This window comes from Rattus rattus, chromosome 11 (genome assembly GCF_011064425.1).
Source record: "Rattus rattus isolate New Zealand chromosome 11, Rrattus_CSIRO_v1, whole genome shotgun sequence".
Taxonomy (NCBI): Eukaryota; Metazoa; Chordata; class Mammalia; order Rodentia; family Muridae; genus Rattus; species Rattus rattus.
In genome coordinates this window covers 14712737-14733259 of record NC_046164.1, presented here as the reverse complement: position 1 = coordinate 14733259, position 20523 = coordinate 14712737, and the positions used below count along the sequence as shown (strand labels likewise).

At 41.6% G+C, this 20523-nt stretch overlaps 1 protein-coding gene, 1 non-coding gene and 1 pseudogene across 6 annotated transcripts in view; 2 read left to right on the top strand and 1 right to left on the bottom strand.

Annotated features, from left to right (window-relative positions):
• The window catches only part of LOC116912744 (zinc finger protein 431-like), a 70200-nt gene that overhangs the window by 43033 nt on the left and 6644 nt on the right, over nucleotides 1-20523 (top strand). The window contains exon 4 of one of the 4 annotated variants that reach the window (XM_032916893.1): nucleotides 6865-7111. The exons of 2 other annotated variants lie outside the window; for them this stretch is intronic. In XM_032916893.1, coding sequence (XP_032772784.1) covers nucleotides 6865-6871 — 7 coding nt within the window. In that variant the 3' untranslated portion in view covers nucleotides 6872-7111. Of the gene's footprint in view, nucleotides 1-6864; nucleotides 7112-20523 lie in introns of those variants that run through there. One more of the 4 variants, XM_032916890.1, reaches the window with a different exon arrangement.
• The window catches only part of LOC116912749, a 34982-nt pseudogene continuing 18881 nt past the window's right edge, over nucleotides 4423-20523 (bottom strand). Inside the window, exons 11-16 of the transcript XR_004389476.1 lie at nucleotides 19125-19214; nucleotides 17064-17188; nucleotides 14307-14461; nucleotides 8862-8951; nucleotides 7951-8036; nucleotides 4423-6097 (exon numbers count right to left, since the gene is read on the bottom strand). The product of XR_004389476.1 is annotated as an ATP-binding cassette sub-family G member 3-like (transcript). The remainder of the gene's footprint in view (nucleotides 6098-7950; nucleotides 8037-8861; nucleotides 8952-14306; nucleotides 14462-17063; nucleotides 17189-19124; nucleotides 19215-20523) is intronic.
• On the top strand, nucleotides 12043-12172 carry LOC116912989. The gene has a single exon (XR_004389552.1). It is a non-coding gene; the product is annotated as a small nucleolar RNA SNORA17 (small nucleolar RNA).

Below are 20523 nucleotides of genomic sequence, written 5' to 3'. Positions count from 1 at the left end.
GAGAGAGAAACTGATTAATTAAGAAAATAAAATTTTCTGTAGGATGTTGTGAATTGATTCTAATCAGGAATCTGCAAGTACAAATGCTAAAGGTCCATGTCCCAAATTGGTTTTTGGAGCTGATTTTTTTTTTTCCAGAGCTGAGGACTGAACCCAGGGCCTTGCGCTTGCTAGGCAAGCATTCTACCACTGAGCTAAATCCCCAACCCCCCAAATTGGTTTTTGAATGGTCAATTGTAAGCGATGGGGTCCGGGTGTACCTGGAAGAGAATGGGGGACAAGGAATGTGAAGAAGGACACAAGAGTCTGATCAAGGCGACATTTTTATTTTTCCCCAAGGCTGAATTTAAACCATAACATGGGTAACAGAGGGAGGGGGGAAGTAAGAAACATTTATGCAGGCCAAGGACACAGTATTCGTGTGGTGAGGGAATCGGCTGATGTTGACAGGATGTTAGAAAGTTCACAGGTTTGTCATATCTATTGGTCAGCAGGATGTTGGTTTTTCAGAAAGGTTACAGGTCATCACATCTTGACGTATCATATTATTATTCTTTTTGACCACCAGATTTGTATTAGTCTTTTGCAGCTGGCTGGGGATTTTCCATGAACCCAGTCATACTTAATGCTAACCATAATAATAACATCAACAATGGAGGGCTTCAAGGGCATCGCTCCCAACAGTCAATAAAGAGTCAATGGCCAATAGCTGGGCAGGGTGATAGAGGAGGGTGTTGCTGTAAAATTATAAAAAAGGCTGTCTTTCATCCACTACTAGATCCGGCACCACAGTGTTCCAAGATATCTGGTAGTTATCTTGCCAGAAACACACATCCCAATTCCGTGGTGGCTTAGTGTCTCTAGTTGCCACACACTCTCTTAAACTTAAATCGCCACATGAAAGAACACACAACACAATAACTTCTGATCCAGTTGATAAGATATAATTGCCCACCTAAACATACAAAGCCCTATACACATCCATCCCTTAAGAATATTCATAACAACCTGTAAATACACAGAGCAGAATCTTAACATCAGCCTCCATGTTCTCGCCGTGGCTTCTTCTGTCTCCCGTTCCAGTTTCCTCCTCTTCCTTCCCCGCCCATCCTTCCTTCTCGTCCAATGACAAGCCTTGTTCTATCTTGTACCTGATTTTATCTGTATGACATCACCTACAGGAGGGTCTTTTAGTATTTCCAGGCAAGGGAGGAAGACAAGAAGAAGAGGCATATGACCATGATGGGAGAATGAGAGATGAGACCTATGGTCCCAGCCAACATATGAGAATAAGAGTAAGTGTTCATAGAAGCCACACCCCTGTTTGTGTCTGGGGTAACAGAGATGAAGTGTGGATATAGAAGTTATTAAGCCAGGAGTACTAAGGGAAATGTATGCTACCCCCAGGGAGGATTAAGAATACCAGCCTTTGACCTAGTCAAGGCTGATCAAAATTAACTGTCGTGTGTGTGTGTGTGTGTGTGTGTGTGTTTCATTCGTGAATCTAGAGCTCCTGGGTAGGTGCAACATGAGTGTACCCTGTTGGGAACCAAAGTAGTTTAAATATTCTCAGCCTCATTAGGATTCTGGAAAACTTTAGTTATGCACTAGAGTGATATTGTTGTACAGCTTGGGAACACATTTAATGTCATTGATTTGCACAGTTTAAAATGCAAAAAACAGTAGCTGCAGAGACAGCTCAGTTGCCTAACAGTCTACTGCACAGCATGGGGGCTTGAGGCCAGATCCCCAGCATGCACATAAAAACCAGCATGCTGACACATGTCCAGAATGGGGGAGGACAACCAGAGTATTCATGGAGCTCACTGGGCATCCAATCTAGCTGATCAGAAAGCCCCAGGCTTAATGACAGATCCTAACTCAAATAATAAGGTAGAGTGCAACTCAGTTATAATAATACAATGTATGTAATATAGTATATAATTAAATATTATGTATAATAATATATAATGTTTAGTATTTGTTTACTTGTCATAACCTTTCTCTGCTACCTGAGGTGATGACCTTATACTTTACAAAAATACATTAATAGACTAAAGAGTCAGTACAAAGATGTAACCAGCGATTTCACCATCTCTTCCAGAATTAAAAACTGTGCTGCCTATCTCAAATTCATTTGAAAAAAAATTATGTATTTAAAATACAATGAAAATTGGAGGCCTAACTGCTTTCAAAGAGCTCTTGCTACCACTTGAGTGCTGGGACTACAGGCCTTTTCCCCAGGGATGGTGGTCCTGGGTGCTATAAGATTGCAGGCTGAGCAAGGCATGATAAATAACCCACAAAGAGTAAGCCAGTAAACAGCTTGGGAACTGTTCCTTATCAAGTACTACGACCAGGATTCTGACTTGAATCCCTGCCCTGACTTCCCTGGATGACAGACTATAAGCTTGAAGATGAAACAAGTCCTCTCTTCTCCAACATATTTTTGGTCATGATATTTTATCAATATAAAAACCTGAACTAACGCACTTTGTTATTCACAAAATACTCAGGTTGAGTCCACTGTCATCAGTGCAGGAGCATGGCAACATGGTGCAGGATGAGCTGAGAGTTTGCTATCTTGTTCCAAAGGCAAATAGAAGAAGAATGGCTTCCAGCCAGCTAGGACAAGGGTCTTAAAGTTCATCCCAGGATAACACACTTTCTTTAACATGGCCACACATCCTCCAACAATGCCATACTCCCTAAGAGTGCCACTTTCTGGGACAAGAATTTCCTACTGACCATACATCCTCTACCTTGACTTCTCACTTAATTCTATCTTAGATTTCTATTTATCTCTCTTTTAAAGATTTTATTTATTCATTATATATAAGTATACAAGTAGTTGTCTTCAGACACACCAGAAGAAGGCATCTGATCTCATTACAGATGGTTGTGAGCCACCATGTGACTGCTGGGATTTGAACTCAGGACCTCTGGAAGAGCAGTCAGTGCTCTTAACCGCTGAGCCATCTCTCCAGCTCCATTGAACCATCTCTCCAGCTCCCATTTATCCCTTTGTAAGAGTATGCTCTTTCTTTTCCTTCCTTGAAGATCCTATCATTCTACCTGCTCCTTTACTAGTTGCCTAACCTCTGTTGCTATTCAACCGAAGCACATACGACCAAATTGTTAAAACTAACATCCACATATAAGAGAAAATAGGCAGTCTTTGTCTTTGGGTGTCTAGGTTGACTCATTCACCGTGATTGCTTCTAGAGCATTGATTTATCTGAATATTTCATGATTCATTTTGTCTTGATAGTTAAATAATGTTCCATTGTATCAATGTACCACAATTTCAGTATCTCTCTATCAGTTGATGGACACTGAGGCTGTTTCCAATTTCTGTCTATAAAGAGCAGTAGGGAACATGAATATGCAAGTGTAATTGTCTCTATATGTCGACTATTTGGATCTATACCCAAGACTATTAAGATCGAATCTTCCAATAGATAATTTTTCATGTTTTTGATATGTTGCTGAGTTCTGGAAGAGGCCTATTGTCTCTACTGTTCATATTTTCTGTATTAGGGTCTAAGAATCTAACATTATGATATTTAATGCATATCTTAATGTATAGTTCTGGTCTTCACTCTGTTATGTGGGGATTCTTTTTTGTGGTTTTGTTGTTGTTGTTGTTGCTTGATTGATTGTTTATGTTGTTGGTACTGCCTACTCTCCTTTCGGCCAAGTGTGGCATCTGTTTGATCTTTAAGTTTCAACCTAGTGTGAGGGCTGTGAGGACCCTGGTAGAGAGCTGTTCTCCTTAGCTCTACAGATACTCAAAGAGGACTCGATCTTGGCTAGAAGAAACTATCGTAGGTCGTGGGAGTGAGTTAGAAGATCTCTGTATCACTGTCAAAAGCCTGAGTCCCTAGTGGGTGTATGATAGGCTCGGGGTGGGGCGGCTCATACAAGCAGGCAGCAGCAGAACTAAGGGTAAGCCTAGAGAGACCAGAGTGGAGGGGAGAAAGGAGGATGAAGGTCTCCTAGCTGAGTGCTAGGCTACTGTGGCAGCTGTGGTCCCTGCTAGAGAGAGATTCAGTGGTCAGCAAAGTCACAAAGGACTGGGAATGGGCTAGAAGCAACTACTGAAAGGGGCCAACAGGGAGAACTGGGAGGACACTGAGTCTGTACCAAGAGCCAAAGTGGATGTTTTGTTACATTGCACATCAGTGTTTAAGATGTTTAAAAACACTCATATTACTAATGAGTACTTTCCTTTTATGGAATAAGATTGAATGACAAAGTTATGAAAGTAAATTACAGAAAGAGAAAGGATGAGGAAGTGTCTCTGAAGTAGTTCGTGGCTCTGACTCTTTTACTTATAATTTAGGTTGTTATTATTTTGTGATTTCTTAAAAATATATTCAGTGCTGATTTAGGGTATAATAGAAAACAAATAGAAAATTCTTTATTACTCTATACGCTCTTTATTTTTGCAATTTTTATTGAAAAAATTTACAATTCTATATCTGTGCATCTGTCAAAGCAAATGTTAAATGCAAAACGTTCTTGACACAAAACATCCAGGAAATCTGGTGTACTGTGAAAACGTGAAATCTAAGAGCAATATGAATAGAAGAGGAAGATTTCCAGCTCAAAGGTCTAAAAATACTTTCAACAATATCATAGAAGAAAATTTCTGTAACTTACACAAAGAAATGCCTATAAATATAAAAAGTCAGAACGTGAAATAAATTCAGCCAGAAAAGAAAATTCTCCCACCAAATGATAATTGAAACACTTAACTATGGCTAACAAAGGGAAAATATTAAATTAAAAGTATTAAAAGCTGCAAGGGGGAAAGGCTGAGTAACATATAAAGGCAGACCTATCCGAATTACACCCAACTTCTCAACAGAGACTCTAAAAGGATTTGGGCAGATATCTTGCAGTCGCTAAGAGACTATAGATGCCAGCGCAGCTGCACAGAGCTTAGTGCTAACACGCTCCTGGGCAATTTGGCTTTTATTTTTGATTATAGCCAGTAATCAAAAGGGGCTGGGCTGTGTACAGGTTGTGTGCTCTCACAGCATAGGCAGCAAAGGAAATATAAATTTAGGAGTTGGAACCTTCCAAGCTCCAACTAACCTCGTATAATATTTGGATAAGAGGAAAAATATAAACGAAGAGGGTGTAAGCCCACCATTGTCAGTGGGCACTTATGTTAGGAATGTTATGTGATCAACAAATGCGCAAACTGGGAAACTTAGAAAATTCACTGGACAAGTCAATCAAGAATCTAGATAAGGAAATCAAGGACCCTAGTTTTTTGTTTTTTTGAATTTATTTAATGTATGAGTACACTGTTGCTATTTCCAAATAGCACCGGAAGAGGGCATCAGATCTCATTACAGATGGTTGTGAGCCACCATGTGGTTGCTGAGAATTGAACTCAGGACCTCTGGAAGAGCAGTCAGTGCTCTTAACTGCTGAGCCATCTCTCCAGTCCAGGACCCTAGTTCTTACTGAAGTATAAGAGCTATTAAGAAGCTTGGCCACGATATTGCATTTCCATTCCCTCTTCTCATCTTTTGGCTCCTGTGCTCTTTGTACTCTTAGTCCACAATGGTCTGAGATGGAGAGGGCATGCTATAGGTGTCCTGTTGGAGATAAGCACTCGAGTGTCCTTTAGCCCTGTACTGTAAGCAGCCATGAGTCTCTGCATTCACCACAGTTCACAGCAGAGAGTTCCTCTGTGGGTCATGCTGGATGTAGCATTTGTCCATGAATACAATTACAAACATTCAGAAGGTAGTTTGAAATTACATCTCTTTAAACAACTGTAAAAAGTCCCCGCAATAGGGCCTAAAACCCTGTCAGCTGCAGGTTTGTTTGTTGGATTTACAGCACAAAGAAAAGTTTCCTTCCAATGTCAGGACACTTGAAAACAAATGGAAATTTAAATATAGAAAATTTAAAAAGGGTAGCTTAACAATGTATCCTTTTCTTAAGAGGTAGCAATCGTACATAAGAAATCATTAAGAGGATAATCATTATACAGGTTAAAGCCAGGTGATTCTCCCAGAAGCCCCAGGATGAGGAATCAATGTCCAGGTTTTGCAAGAATTCTTCACCAGTGCATCTGTAATTCAACACACATGAAAGTAATGTCAAAGTTTATTCTGTTATTCCTTGTTTATTAACAGTTATTCACTGTTCCTTCCCTGTAAAATTCATAGTTTTTAACACACCATTAATAATGGTCCTTTATATTTAGTGGATGGTAGGCATGATATGCTTGCACCTTTTTATATGGTTCACCAATCAATCGAAAGTACTTGAATCAGGTACTGTAGCTAACATTCATAGTGGTGTAGCTGCCACAAATACTTGAAAGCATAGAGGAAGTAGGCCTAATAAGTTTAGGGGCTTTTCAGTCACACTGTGATCCAACTCTGTAGAGTTCATTCATTTGTAAATCTACAATACTGCTCTCTACAACGGGCAAATGCCTGGATCAAGTATTAATCCTCCTGAAGTAGAAAACCCAGCTTTCTAATGACACGGACATTCCAAGGACTTTGCTGACCCAGTAGACAGTCATGCACAAGAACAGAAGCATGGAATTCTAGACCTGGGACCAGAGGAGAACAGAAGTTGCAGGCAGGAGTCAGTGAATTTCTGTCTGCTCCTGTACTAAGACTGAAGTAACAACCACAGAGCTTAGCTATAGGACATCCCTAGCAGCACAGGTGACAGACTGAGCCTGTGGTAGCAGTGGGAGCACAGCAGTGTGCAGTGGGCCTGACACAGGTTAGCATAGGAGCTGCTGTGAAGAATTCTGCATAGAGCTACAATTGCTGCCTGTGTCTCTCCATCCCTGTGACTCTGTTCCCTTGTATCTCTTAGGATTTAGAAGACCACAAATCTTCTGAAAGAGCAGATTTCTTCCTCTTGAGAGATGAACCTATGAGGAGGAAGAATGGGGATGGCCTCATCTGCTTTCACTTTCCCATCCATGTCCTCCTGACCAGGAACTGGGAAGGAAGTTGTATTTAGAAGAGCCCAGGCCACACCAGGGGAGAGAATATGTGAGGAATAAGGTCTCTCTCCAAACAGGTTTTCTTTTCAGTAAATCAAAATGCAAAATTTTCTCTGGTTTTCTTCATTATTATTTTGAATATTCATGAGAGATTTAACGTATCACAATATTTCTCTGTTTTATATATCAAAATAGAATCATGAGAACAATCATACAAAGTGAAGGTATTGTAAGTTTAAAACAGATCAGTTTAACTGTAGTAAAATCTGTTTCTGTTTTAGTAACATTAGACAAAAGAGATTTTTTTCAACGACCTAAAATGTGTCTTCCTTTCATTGAAGAACATATTCTCTGATAGGACATTTTACACACAGAGAAACATACACAGACACACACAGACACAGACACAGACACAGACACAGACACACGCACACGCACACGCACACACACACACACACACACACACACACACACACACACACACACACAAAACAATCACCAGCCTTTGATTTCTTGAAGTCTTCCAGAATATATCTTGAAGTCTAAAATGTAAGGCAGAGGGAAGATCCTCAGGCAGGCAAAGCTCACTGCATTTCACCCTTGCTGTCCTTATGTTTATCATCAGGGTCAGCTCCTAGGTACCATACCCTATACATTTGGAAACTATGTGGCTTTCCTACCTATCAGAGCAGCCCATGTCAAACTTGAATGTTCCGAAACAAGCAACTCAAATCCACAATCAAAGCACCAAAACTCTTTTCTAAGAGGCCCTAAGAACCCTTTCTGCATATTATCTATACCATGGAGAAGTAGGGTCAAGTTCCATGTCCTCTGGTGTACAGGGAGTCAGGCCAGAGAACAGGCAAAGGACAGAGTGTTAACCCTGGAAAGGCAGGTCCCGTCGAAGTCTACTAGCACTCTATGTCCCATTATGACACTGAACTCAAGCTTACATTACATAGTTCTGACATCTACTGACTTCTTCTGTGTTGTGTTCTGGACAGAAGTTTTGTCCGAGGAATTCATTGTGCAGCAAAGCCTGTAACACAAGCAGGAGCAGGGAAAGGAAAACAGACTTATATTTCCATAAGTTTCCAAAGAACAAGCACAACTGTATCTTTAAGGTCAATACTTACTGATATTCAGAAAAAATTTTTAAACTGAAACCCCCACCAAGTTCACAGTCTGCCCAGCTAAGCAGTGTCTCCCACCATCACCCTTTCAATCAGGTGGTTTAGCATTGAAATGATGATGCTTCCATTCAACTAATGGGTGGGTTCTCCAACTTCATCACCCCAGGTAGCCTCCTTCCCAATCCTATAACCCTGTCAACCCTATAATTAAAACAATAGGACTACCTTAATGAATGTTATTGATTTATAGTAACAATATTTTCTTGCTTGTTTTCATCAAAACTAGGTGTAATTATTGGAGGAAAAGTATAATAAGACACACTCCTCTGCAGAGACCGCTTGGGAAGTCAGATGGCTGTGGGTATTACATGGTTTCTGTTTCTTTTAATTTCCTGATCTGAACTGTACATCTTAGTCTCTGAATCTGTCACCATTTTCTTAGTGGGTAGAAAAACAGTAGTACGTTCTTAATCATACTGTCTACCTTTCTTCTTTGCTCTGAGCTTTCTCTCCCTCTTCAGTCCTCTCAAATAACACATGACAGGGGAAAGGCACAGGCAGCGTACTGGCCTTAGGTTAAATAACAGGAAATTGTTCCTCTTTTGCTCCTGGAAGGACATTCCTGGGCAGGAGCTGGTTAGAGATTATTGCTGATGAAAGGACGTGGGTGGGACTCATTTCAGTTCCTACAAACGGAGACCCCAAGTAGGGTGACAGAGAGGACAGCTTACCCTAAATCCATAATGAGGGATGCTAAGGTACTGAATCCATGAGAGCTGAGGCAGGAAGCTTATGGAAAATAGTGATAAACCTGAAAAAAACTACAAAGAGCAGAACCACAAGTTAGAACCAGTCCGGTGATTAAGAATTCCAGAGAAGCTCCTCTTTCTTCAAGACCCATACATCCTTCTGACCATTTCTGTTCAGACCAGCTTATTAAAAAAAAAAAGTATTTCAGTTAACTCTAAACAGAAGTTTTATTCTTTAGAAAGTCAAGGCTCTTTGTGGTTTTCAAATGAAGGACCTGTCAACACACTATGTAGAAGCCAAACCCTACAGATACTTACATTATATGTATAGCGTCATGTAAATTATACACATCCTTTAAACTTTAAGCGAACCCATCCTACACATTTAAAACCATCTTTAGATTCCTTATAATACCCAATATATTACCTGTATAGTTTTTACTGAATAACTCAGAGGATGGAGATATTCGGCACAGTTTTATTTGTTTCATATACTTTCAATATTTGATTGGTTGAATCTTTGACAATATGACGGGCCAACTACAATGAATATTGTAATAAAACTTTAGCCATCTAGGAATACATACTGGGAAAACACTGTGCCTGCCTTGTGTCATGTCAACTTGACACAAGCAAAATTCACTGAAAGGGAGGGAAAGTCATTTAAAAAAACGCCTCTATAGGCAAGTCAGCTGTAGGCAAGTCAGAGGGTCATTTACTTCATTAGTGATTGATGTGAGAGGGCCCAGCCCATTGTGTGTGAGACCACCCCTGGTCTTGTGGTCCTAGGTTCTATAAGAAATCAGGCTGAGAGACCCATTAGTGCCAGCCAGTTCACTTCTCCATGACCTCTACATCAGCCCCTGCTTCCAGGATCCTACCTGTTTCAGTTCCCATCCTGTCTCCTCCAGTAGTGAGCAGTTATGTGGAAGTATAAGCCAAGTAATCCTTTTTCTCCCCAACTTGATTTTGGTTATGGTGTTTCATCAAGGCAATAGAAAACTTAACTAGGATAAATTTTTTACATGATTTACCCACTTCTACTTCCAAGGATCTCTATTCGTGACTTTAGGAGTAATATGAGATTCAATTAAAATACAACCTTAAGATAACTTCAAGCCTAAAACTGATCATCTATGTAATGTGTAGATTATCTCCCATTTTAGAAAAGCTACCAATTCACCTGAATTCAACAGGGAAATCTGCACCCAATGCCCTGTGTTTCATTTCACATCCCACAATTCTGCAGGCTTTCCCAGAAGCCTGTGACACCAGGAGCAACCAAGTAAGACCCTGCTTGGAGCCTTTGCCCACCATATTCACCTAAAACACACACATCAGCCTTAAACTTCCTGCTATCCCCTGGACTCCATTTTCTGACCCACAACATTGCCTGCTTTTCTGTATCCCCAGAGGTACTAGGGACCACAGGCCATGACTGGTCCTAGGAAACACAAAGACAAGATTAACACCCAAAACATTGATGGCCGTGAAGGCTATTCAGGCCACAAAACCCCCAAGAGAGACACCCTACTGGACCTGAAGACTAGTTAGTTACCAGAACCCCAAGCCACTCAGACCAGGACACAGAGAGGAAACAGAAACCAAGGGAGTGGGGTGGGAACCATCCACAAACCACCCATCCAAGAAAGATAAACTCATGACTCGGCATCTGAACCTATAAATGCAAAACCCAGATTTCTAAAGGCCAGCATAAAAACACAATCAACAAACAGGGCAATATGGCACCACCAGAGCCCAGCTATCCACTGCAACTAGCCCTGGTTATCCTAACACAGCTGAGGCACAAGAAGAACGATCTAAAATCCAAACTTATGATGATAAGAGCCCTTTAAAGAGGAAAATAGTCTCTTCAAGAAATACAGAAAAATACAATCAAGTAGGTGAAGGAAATCTATAAAATGATTCAAGACACGAAAATAGAAATAGAAGCAGTAAAAGAAACAAAACAAACAAACAAACAAACAAACCCCTCCCCCCCACAAACTGATAGCCAGGGACCTTCCTAGCAGGACCTTCCCCAGCACTGAGAGAAGGGAAGAGTTGGAGGGTCTTGCTAACAGGGCACCCCCTAGAGGAGATGAGGTGTTGTTGAGAGTAGGGAGATGAGTTGGGCTGTGGTCAGGTGCTATCAATCAGGCCCCTTCTGGGACTCTGAGTAGCATTTCTGCTGCTCTGACTGACTAGCAATCAATTGCTTCTTAATTTCACAGACTAAAGACAGATTAAGGATCATCCAAGTGGTACAGATGATGTGTTTGATGTTTCATTACATGTCCAGGGTTACAAGTTCAGTTTCCATTAGGAAATTCAGACAGAACAGATTGTTCCTATTATTATTATTAGCCTTGTAACTCCAATGTAAAGAATCTAAAGAATGTCTCCTCCAAAGCAAACACATTTATTATATGACAGCCTGAGTTCAGGGTGGTAATGTTTGCTGTTTGAAAGCATTCTAGACAACTGGAAAATATCCGAACCAACCTTTTTATGAATAGCAAATACCAATAGCTAACTTCTTCTGCTGCATGTACTCTGAGAAATAGGAAAAGTTGATTTTAATCAATTTATCACACTTACTGAGTTCCCTTTCACTAGTATTGTACCCTGTATTTCCCCCATCTTTAAACTACATTTTCAGATATATATATATATATATATATATATATATATATATATATATATATAGAGAGAGAGAGAGAGAGAGAGAGAGAATTTTAATCTCCTGGCTATTCAAATTTTGTCAATTATCTCTATTTAGCCTGCACAGCAAATACGCTATTTGAGTTTTCTTAGGGACAGACACTCCAAGACTCCACGTAAGTTCCTGGAATAATTGTCTCATGTAGCTATGTCCTTATTTGTATGTAATGATCTCCAGAGCACAAGAAAGACTTCCAAATAGTGACCAGATAAAGTTAGTTTTAGAATTTCCTAAAAACACTCAGATGTAATTTTCTAAGGAAAAGACATAAAATGAACTCTAATGCAGGAAGCTCCCAAGAGTTTGAGTTGCCCCCCACATGTTCTTTTTGGAAGAAAATCAGCCAGCCACAGTATTTCTTTGAAATTTCAGATTAATATGCTTTTGTAATACAATCCCAAGAAATGTCTCTTAAGAGTTCACCAGAAACAGCATGTTCCTGCCCCTGAACGTGTTACAACTGTGACTGCTGTGTCACACATGTCAGCAGGTGTCAGAGAGAGAAAAAGCGATTCCTATTCTCAGTGTCCTGACTTGTGAACATCTGAGTGATTGGTAGCCTAATACTCCCTGAAAAACGCAAGCTTGAGATGATCGAGCTTGGAGCAAGCCATGGTGCTGTGCGAGGCTGGACAGGCTCCCAGGTTAGGAGGTAGCTGGAGACAATGAGAGCACAGCCTGGGACTGTGGGCCACGGGCAGCAGTGAGTCTGATACAGCTGGTCCTGGAATGAACCTGTTTCAGCTGGCTGGAGCAGGAGCAAGCCAGAGAGGAAAACCAGTTTATTGCCATGGGGACCCGATGAAAAGCCTGCCTGAGACAACCACCAGCCCAGTGCTGCACTGGTCAGGGGAGGGAGCAAACCATGCCTGAGATGACTTCTGCCTGTTGCCATAGTGCATGAATGGGGGCAAAGCACCCCTAGGACCAGTCCTGCGATCACCCCAGACAATCAGGGTCCCTGGGTGCTTACTTGCTCCTCGCAAGTAAGTGGTGGAGAAATGGAAGAGAAGAAAGAAAGGATGCGGGAACAATAAAGAGAGGCAGAATTGGATATTTGAGGGTGGTGAGAAACACCCTGATGTGAGCAGCCACTGATGCATCCTGGGACCATGGAGGGGCCCTGGCTTCTGCTGCCACCAAGGGCCACATCTGGACCCATGTTCCTGCTGTAGGAGGGGGTCTATTACCAACAAAGCCAGGTGGACATTCCTGGTCTGGACAGTCACCTAGGGACTTGGAGGCTCTATAGGACTGGTCCCACCCCTCACCCATCATCTCATCATCTTGAGAGAGCTGATCCTGAAGGTAGGAGCACAGGAGAGGTGACCTCACCCATATCCAGCTACAGTATTCAGAAGATGCATGTTGCAAGAGTTAGGGGTGAGCTGTCCCCATGGGTATGATTGTGGGAGAGCTGTGCTATTCATCTCCTATCATGTGTCATAGATGAGGGATAGACACCCTCCTCCCTAATCACCCCTCACCACCTGAAGCAGGTGGGAAACCTGGCCCTGGAGTCATTGAAGCAGAGGGCTGACCCCATCCTCCTTCACCTGCTGCAGCAGTCAGAGAAGGCCCTGCAGTTTGCCTGGGCAGCACAATAGAGCTGACCCTCTTGGCAGGGCCAGGGGATAGCCTGCTCCCATGGTGTGAGCATGGAAGAGCAGTTGCGTACTATGTGGTTGCACAGATGAGAGCAACGTGCCCTCCTTCCCTTCCTGGTCCCTCACTATCTGTGACAGGTAGGAGAGGTGGCCCAGGTCATGAGAGTGGGAGAACTCTCCCTGTCCCTCACCAGATGCAACACACAGGAGAGGGGACCCTGTACCTTACCTGGGCAGCAGGTTAGAGCTGATTCTGGTGGTCCTAAGGGCATGAGAGATGGTGTGCTAACCCCAGCTCTGATACCTCTCAGGCCCAGATCCAGGGCTTAGACTCGGTCCACATCAACATCTGCCCCATCAATGAACTACTGGAGTGGATCCAAAACTCCAGTCTCCACGACACAGGCCAAGAGCAAGATACAAAAGAGGCATCCCAGTAAGGTTCTAGTATTGACAGTGTAGTAGACGCCAGACGCCTTGCACCAGACCTTGTAGCAATCACTGCAATGATCCTTTGCAAGCAAAAGAAATGTCGACAAAAGGGTATGCTATGGGACACACTACAACACACTGCACCTTCCACAATGAAAGTTTTTTTTCTCTGTTGGGAGGCCAGTTTACAAAGGGGGAGGGGGAGATAAGTTGGGGGTTGGGGTGCACGATGTGAAATTTATAATGAACCAATAAAAAGTTATTTGTAGGCTGGAGAAATGGATCAGTGGTTAAGAGCACCAACTGCTCTTCCAGAGGTCCTGAGTTCAATTCCCAGCAGCCACATGGTGGCTCACAGCCATCTGTAATGTGATCTGATGCCCTCTTCTGATGTGTCTAAAGACAGCTATGGTGTACTTATATATAATAAATATTTTTTGTTTTCATTTTTTATATTTTAGAAAGGGCATGTTAACTACATAATAGAACTGACATTAGAGCAAGTCACAAAGCCCAAGAGGAAGCCTACACCTTCTCTACTATAGACCACAGTAAGCTTTATCATGACTTCAATTCCTAAGTATTGATTTATCAAGGAGGTTCCATGTCCAAGAAGAAACACATGGAAAATGTTTCTCTCAGAAAAGCACAGTTGACACTCACCAGCATGAACATAAAGTAGATGGTTATGAGAGTCGTTGGTAGAGCAGCTGTGTTCTCTCCAGCTCCTAACGATAGGGACAGGGAACTGGCAGAAGCAGCTAACATCATGACAGTAAATATTGTAACGAAGAAACCCTTGACACCTGTTTTCATTCCTTAGAAAGAAAAAAGCGGGTCCGTTTAGCTGCAGAAGTCCAGACAGTTGTACATTTTGCACCAAACTGTACATTTGAATCCACAGAGAAACTAATCACAGTTTTGCAGCCACGTGGCGACTCTGGGTCTCCAAGTTCACTGCTTCCTTCCATGTCCCTACATAAATTTGTTATAGAATTTTTTTTTATAAAGATTATTCTATGTATGTGTATGTGTGTCTGTGTGTGCCTGTATGAATGTATACCGTGTGTATGCAGTCACTTGTGGAAGTCGGAAGAGAGGATCAGAGCTTCTACCGCTGTAGTTGTGGGCTGGGAACCGAATCTGGGGATCCTGGAAGAGATACAACTGCTCTTAATCAATGAACCTTCTCTCCAGTGCCATCATTTGGCGTTAGTTTTATACTTGCCAAAAAAGTATCTTTTCATGTGATAGTTGTCCATATTTGTACATCATTAAGAACAATTTATGAGATCCTGACCTGGACGGCTACAGTCAGCACTGCTAGCCAAAATCCTATTGCTTTCTCTCGCAGAAGACTCACCAATAGAAAACGCTCCTGTCCACATTCCTGTGTCATTACGATTGCATTAATAAAGAGGGTAGGATCAGGATTGTTCTGGTTAATTTTTATTAATTTAAGGCAAGCTTGGGCCATATGGGAAGACGGAAACTCATTAATAAAATTCCTAGATTAGGTTGGCCTGTGGGAGCATTTACTTGATGAATCACTAATGTGGGAGGTTTCAGACAACCATGGATGATGACACCTCTGGGCAGGTGGTCATGGGTTCCCTAAGAATGCACGCTGAGCAAGCCTTTAGGAGCAAGACAGGAAGCAGCACTCCCCTATGGCCCCTGCTTCAGCTCCTGCCTCCAGGTTCCTGGCTCGAGCTCCTGCCCTGACTTCTCTTTTTGTCATGCATTGAGCTATGAGATAAGATAAATCCTTTCCTCCCCAATTGATCCTGGTCATTGTGATCAGCCCAGAAATAGAAACCTTACGAAGGCATAGATTAAACAGGCCCGAAGTTATGTTGATACCTGGATAGTTGGAGGGTACCTCCAACTTTATTTTCTCTAGTAAATCATGCAACAACTATAGAGGAGGGCAATAAGTTTCCTAAGCTGATTCATAAGCTTGATGCAGCTGATGGATGAATAGTACATAGTCACATGTTTTTATAATAGTCACAAGAAAACAAGTTGTGGTCTGGGATCGCTGAAGGTTATTGTTAATATTATTATTGTATGTTTAAACATGAGTATGGGTGTTCATGTGTCATGGTTTGCTTGTTTCAATGTGTGCATGTATCATGGTGTGCATGTACGATGGTATGCATGTATCACAATGTGCATATGTGACAGTATGCATGTATCATGGTGTGCATGTGTGATTGTATGCATGTGTCATGGTGAAGGATGACTCTTTAGAGTGATTCTCTCTTCCACTTTGGACTCTGAGGATCAAATTAAGCTTATCAGACTTGCAGGTCAAGAACATTTTCCCATAACCCATCCCATGACCAAAATGACTGATTCTAGATGATAAATCTCTTACTCATAAAACTAAGCCTACGCTTTGTCAGAACCTGTTTTTAAAAGATATGTGTCTGTGTTTGTGTCTGTGTATGAAGGTCAGTGTGTGTGTATGTGAGTGCATATGTATATGTGTGTCACTGTGTGCATGTGTATATTTACCTGTGTGAGTGGATGTGGATGCGAGTGTATATGTATGTGTGTGTCACTGTGTGTATGTGAGTGCATGTGTGTTTATCTGTGAGTTTGTGTTTGTGTGTGTGTGTGTGAAAAAAATTCTAACGTGTATAGGATGAAGCCTAGCCATAATGCACAAATGAATATGTGCACAAATTCTAAAAATCTATTTATATTATGTACATTCAATGAACCTCAAATTCAATGTTCTTTCTTTACAAAGTGGGAGAGCGACACAATATAATTTAAACTTTTTATACAAACATACATTATTGTGAGATATTGTTTGCTTTTCTGATTCTTATTTATATTTAGAGATGAATACAGAGCATAGAAAAGTAAGCATCTGGGTTAGAGACGTCTTAGTGTTTCTGGGCATTCTCGCAGAAGCCTTGGATTCAGCTCCGCTCCCCACACCCCCATGACGGTAAACGTTCTCCTGTATTTCCAGGTCCAGGGCATCGGACAGCTTGTGGTATTCCATGCACTGCCTTCAACTAGTGGGCACATACACACACACACACACACACACACACACACACACACACACACACACAAACAGGCAAAAAGTCAAACAAAGCAAGTACTTTACAGTAGATAGTGATAGATATCTAAATAATTTTGCTCTATGGGCAATGCTTCAAATGTGTATGTCATTTCTACATTCTTTATGATTTACAAAATCTCTCCGTAAGAACACAATTTCATAAACAGTGTTTGGAGTTCATTTGTTAAGGAGTCTTGGAAACTGTATTCACACCCAAAACCTCTTTTAGATAGCACACAGTGGAGACACACTTTTCTATTTTAAGGCTTGTCACAGTTGTATAAACCAAAACATGCTCGTCAAAGCCTAAAGACGCATTCTCTGGTCTTGTTGCTCACCTGCTATGATGTATGTTATAAGAGTAAATATCATACTTGGCAACAGCCTCCTGGGTATTAGCTCAGCCAGCAGTTTTCCAAAGAAATAGGATGACACTCTGTAGTATCCACTGGTGTGCTCATGTCTATAGAAACAAAAGTCCCCATTATACATCCATATATTGATCCAGCAAGTACAGGTGAGGGGCTGGCCATCCTGACCTCTGATACCACAGGGAGACTATGAAGACAGTGTCCCTGTGCTTCAGGCTGACTCCCATACACCTCCCATCCTTTAAACCAGCATCTCAAGGCCCCCATCCTTGTGGCATTTTCACTGTGACTCTAATCAGAGAAATCCCGTTTGGTCCACTAGGCCACAGAATAGCCCCTGCAGGGAAACAGTCCAATGTTCGCACTCTCCTCAGAGACTCTGCTCCTCTGAGGCTGGCTCCCTGAGGTACTTCAGCTCTCAGTACCTCACTTCAGGCAGTAGTCATGGAGACTCCTCTTAGACCTTTTGCATGAAGAAGTTGACACAGTCCCTCTGAGGTCACCCTTCATCCACTACATCCTTCTCTTCAGCTTCTCTCATTTTAGGATAGACTTTTTCCTTCACTAATCTGTTTACAAAGGTGAATCCTTGCAAGGCACCAAACTTAGTCCTTTCCCCTTCCTGGCACCTATCCCTAAGCCATTCCAAACTCCAGGCTCCTCCCCTGCCAATGTCTTCAATACATCTCTGACTTTATTTTATTCTTGAGAAAGGACCACTATTGTAGGCTGAACTCAAACTCCATATATAACAAAAATGACTGTCTTCCTGCCCCACACTCTGGGATAATAGGAATATCACCATGCTGAGGTTTATGTGGTACTGTAAATCTACCCCATGGATTCATGCATGCACTCTACCAATTGAGCTATGCCCTCAGCTCTTCTTGACGATTCTTTCCTTGGCACATACTTTTAGCCAAATTTTGCCCATCTTTGAAAGCAGTGAATCCCAAGCATAGAGCATAAGGGAAGTCTTCTTCCATGTTTGACAAGCACAGGAGATCAGACAGCTGTTGACTATAGAGCATCTCTCTGGCTCTTTCTTACCCTTCGTTCAAGGACGGTGCACACCGTCATTCTTGTGCAGGTTTAGCTCTCCAGCTCCAATTTCCTGTAAACCACTACACTTAAGCTCTATCAAAAAACTGATATCTTTTTGGGGGGAGGGGGTTATGAGTGAATTGTGATTTTTATCCTTCTATTGTTGCTTTGTCTATAGCACAGAGACCTGGTGATTACACTCCAACCTTACAACTATGAACTGCAGATATCTCTGTGTTGTTGAATATTTTAATCCCACTTTTGGAGTTTCTACTCCATCTATGATTATTTAGCTCCCAGGTAAAAGATGCACAATTTTATTCTTTATAATAAGCCTTAAACAGCACAAGAACTGAACAGATACCTTCCCTTTATGCTGTTAGAATTTACTTGTCTATCAATAGCCCCATGTTATTATTTGCAATGTTCTGTTGTGGCTGCTCTCAACTCCAATTGTCTAGCCTTCAAGGCCATGTTGCTATGACTCACCTAACCCATGGCTGCGCTCTCTTTTCCTTCACCTTCTTCTCCCCCTCACAGTTCTCCTCAGTCATCCAAGTCAGGAACGCTAACTAAACACCCTCTTGTCTCTTGTGCTCAGCCACTGGCTGTGGGCATCTTTATTTACCAGTCGGAAATAACTTGCAACAAGGTCTCATAGGGTCACTTGAGTCTATGTGAGGATTCTCTCTTCTCTGGAGCAACCATGTCTCAAGACACCTGCACTTAGCATTACAATACACAGCGAAAGACCAAACCTCAACATCCTCTGCTCTTGGGAAATGATCAACACCATTTCTTCATTTAATGTTAGTCATCTCTACATGCTAAGTATAAGAATCCGTTATTTGGATACTTTTCAACTAAACAAATAAGGAAAGTAAAATCATACTGGCAATTTATGAGATTAAGTTCTAGGCCCAACAACAGTGTAATTGACTTTATCACCAGCTGAGGATGTCGGGTACAGCAGGGGCTACTCACAGAAAGTGATTCCTGTCAAGGAGGAAGAGCTCCCCTGCAGACATACTTAAGATACACTCAAAGCCTGTGAGAAAGAAGAGCAGCCCAGCTCTGTGAGGAGAGAATGGAGGCAAAAGAAAAGACAAATTCAACATTAGGAAGGGTTTACTTTTCCCCACAGAGCTCATTCAGAAGAACATGTAATTCCATTTTCACAAAGTCCAACTTCTTCTAAAACATGGTAAGAGAGGAAGTAAAAAAAAATACAAATTAAGAATATTTCATAATTTCTAAAAGCCCATGAAGAATCAACTAACACAGCTCTTCTTCATGTCTACATTTTCCAAGAACATTTCCACTTCTGGTTTTTTGGTCTTTATTTCTGAATGCAGTGGTGTTATGTCTCCTCACTACACACCTCCTATGGTAGTCACCACTGTCAGTAACACTGTCTGGAGGTGAATAACTTTACAATCCACAGGTAAGTGAATCATGCATTTGTCTTTCTGGGCTTGAATCATATTTTACTTTGCATGCTGAACGTAGAGTCTTCTGTGACCTATGCTGTCCTGTGTATGGACAAACCTACACAGGCACAAAATAAGTCCCAGCAGGATTGGAAAATGTTCCGACTGTGGACTTGAGAGAAGAAGAAAGGAGAACAATCTGTAAACAGTTGTAACAACTGTCTCTGTTTAGAGTAAAGGCAAATCCTCACAGGAGGAAACCTCACAGAAGAATTGGTTTATGCTTCTTTCTTTCAAAACTAATTTGTTTCCACACATCAAACAGATTTGTGGGCCTGTTCAGCAGTGGCTGCCATGCAACCATGAGGACCTGAGTTCAGAGCTAGAACTCATGTAAAAGCCAGACACATACTTCATACCTGTAGCATTGTCAGGCTAGCTCAACTAATCAATGAGCTCTACGTTCAGTGAGAGACCTGTCTTGAAAGAGAGAGTGAACAGTCATCAAGGAAAACCTAGCCTCAACATCCAGTCTTAACATGCAGACACATGCATTTCGACACACCCACATAAACATAGATGAATTTCCATCCAATGTGTACATATAATGCACAACACTATACACTTACATACAAACACACACTTACTGACACACATACAATCACTGACCCATACTGACACATACTCACATTCACACACACACACTCATACATACAGTCACAAAACCACTCAAACACACACTCACACACTCAGACACACTCATATACACACTTACATTCACAAAACACAGACAACAGAATAAAAAGGCAACACTCAGAAAAGGATAAAATGTATATACATTGTGTATCTAGTGAGAGGTTCATATTTCAGAAACAAAAATAACTATAACTCAATAGTAAGGAAGAATCCAAGGCCAGTGTCATGGTTTGGCAGGTAAAATGACTATGCCAAGC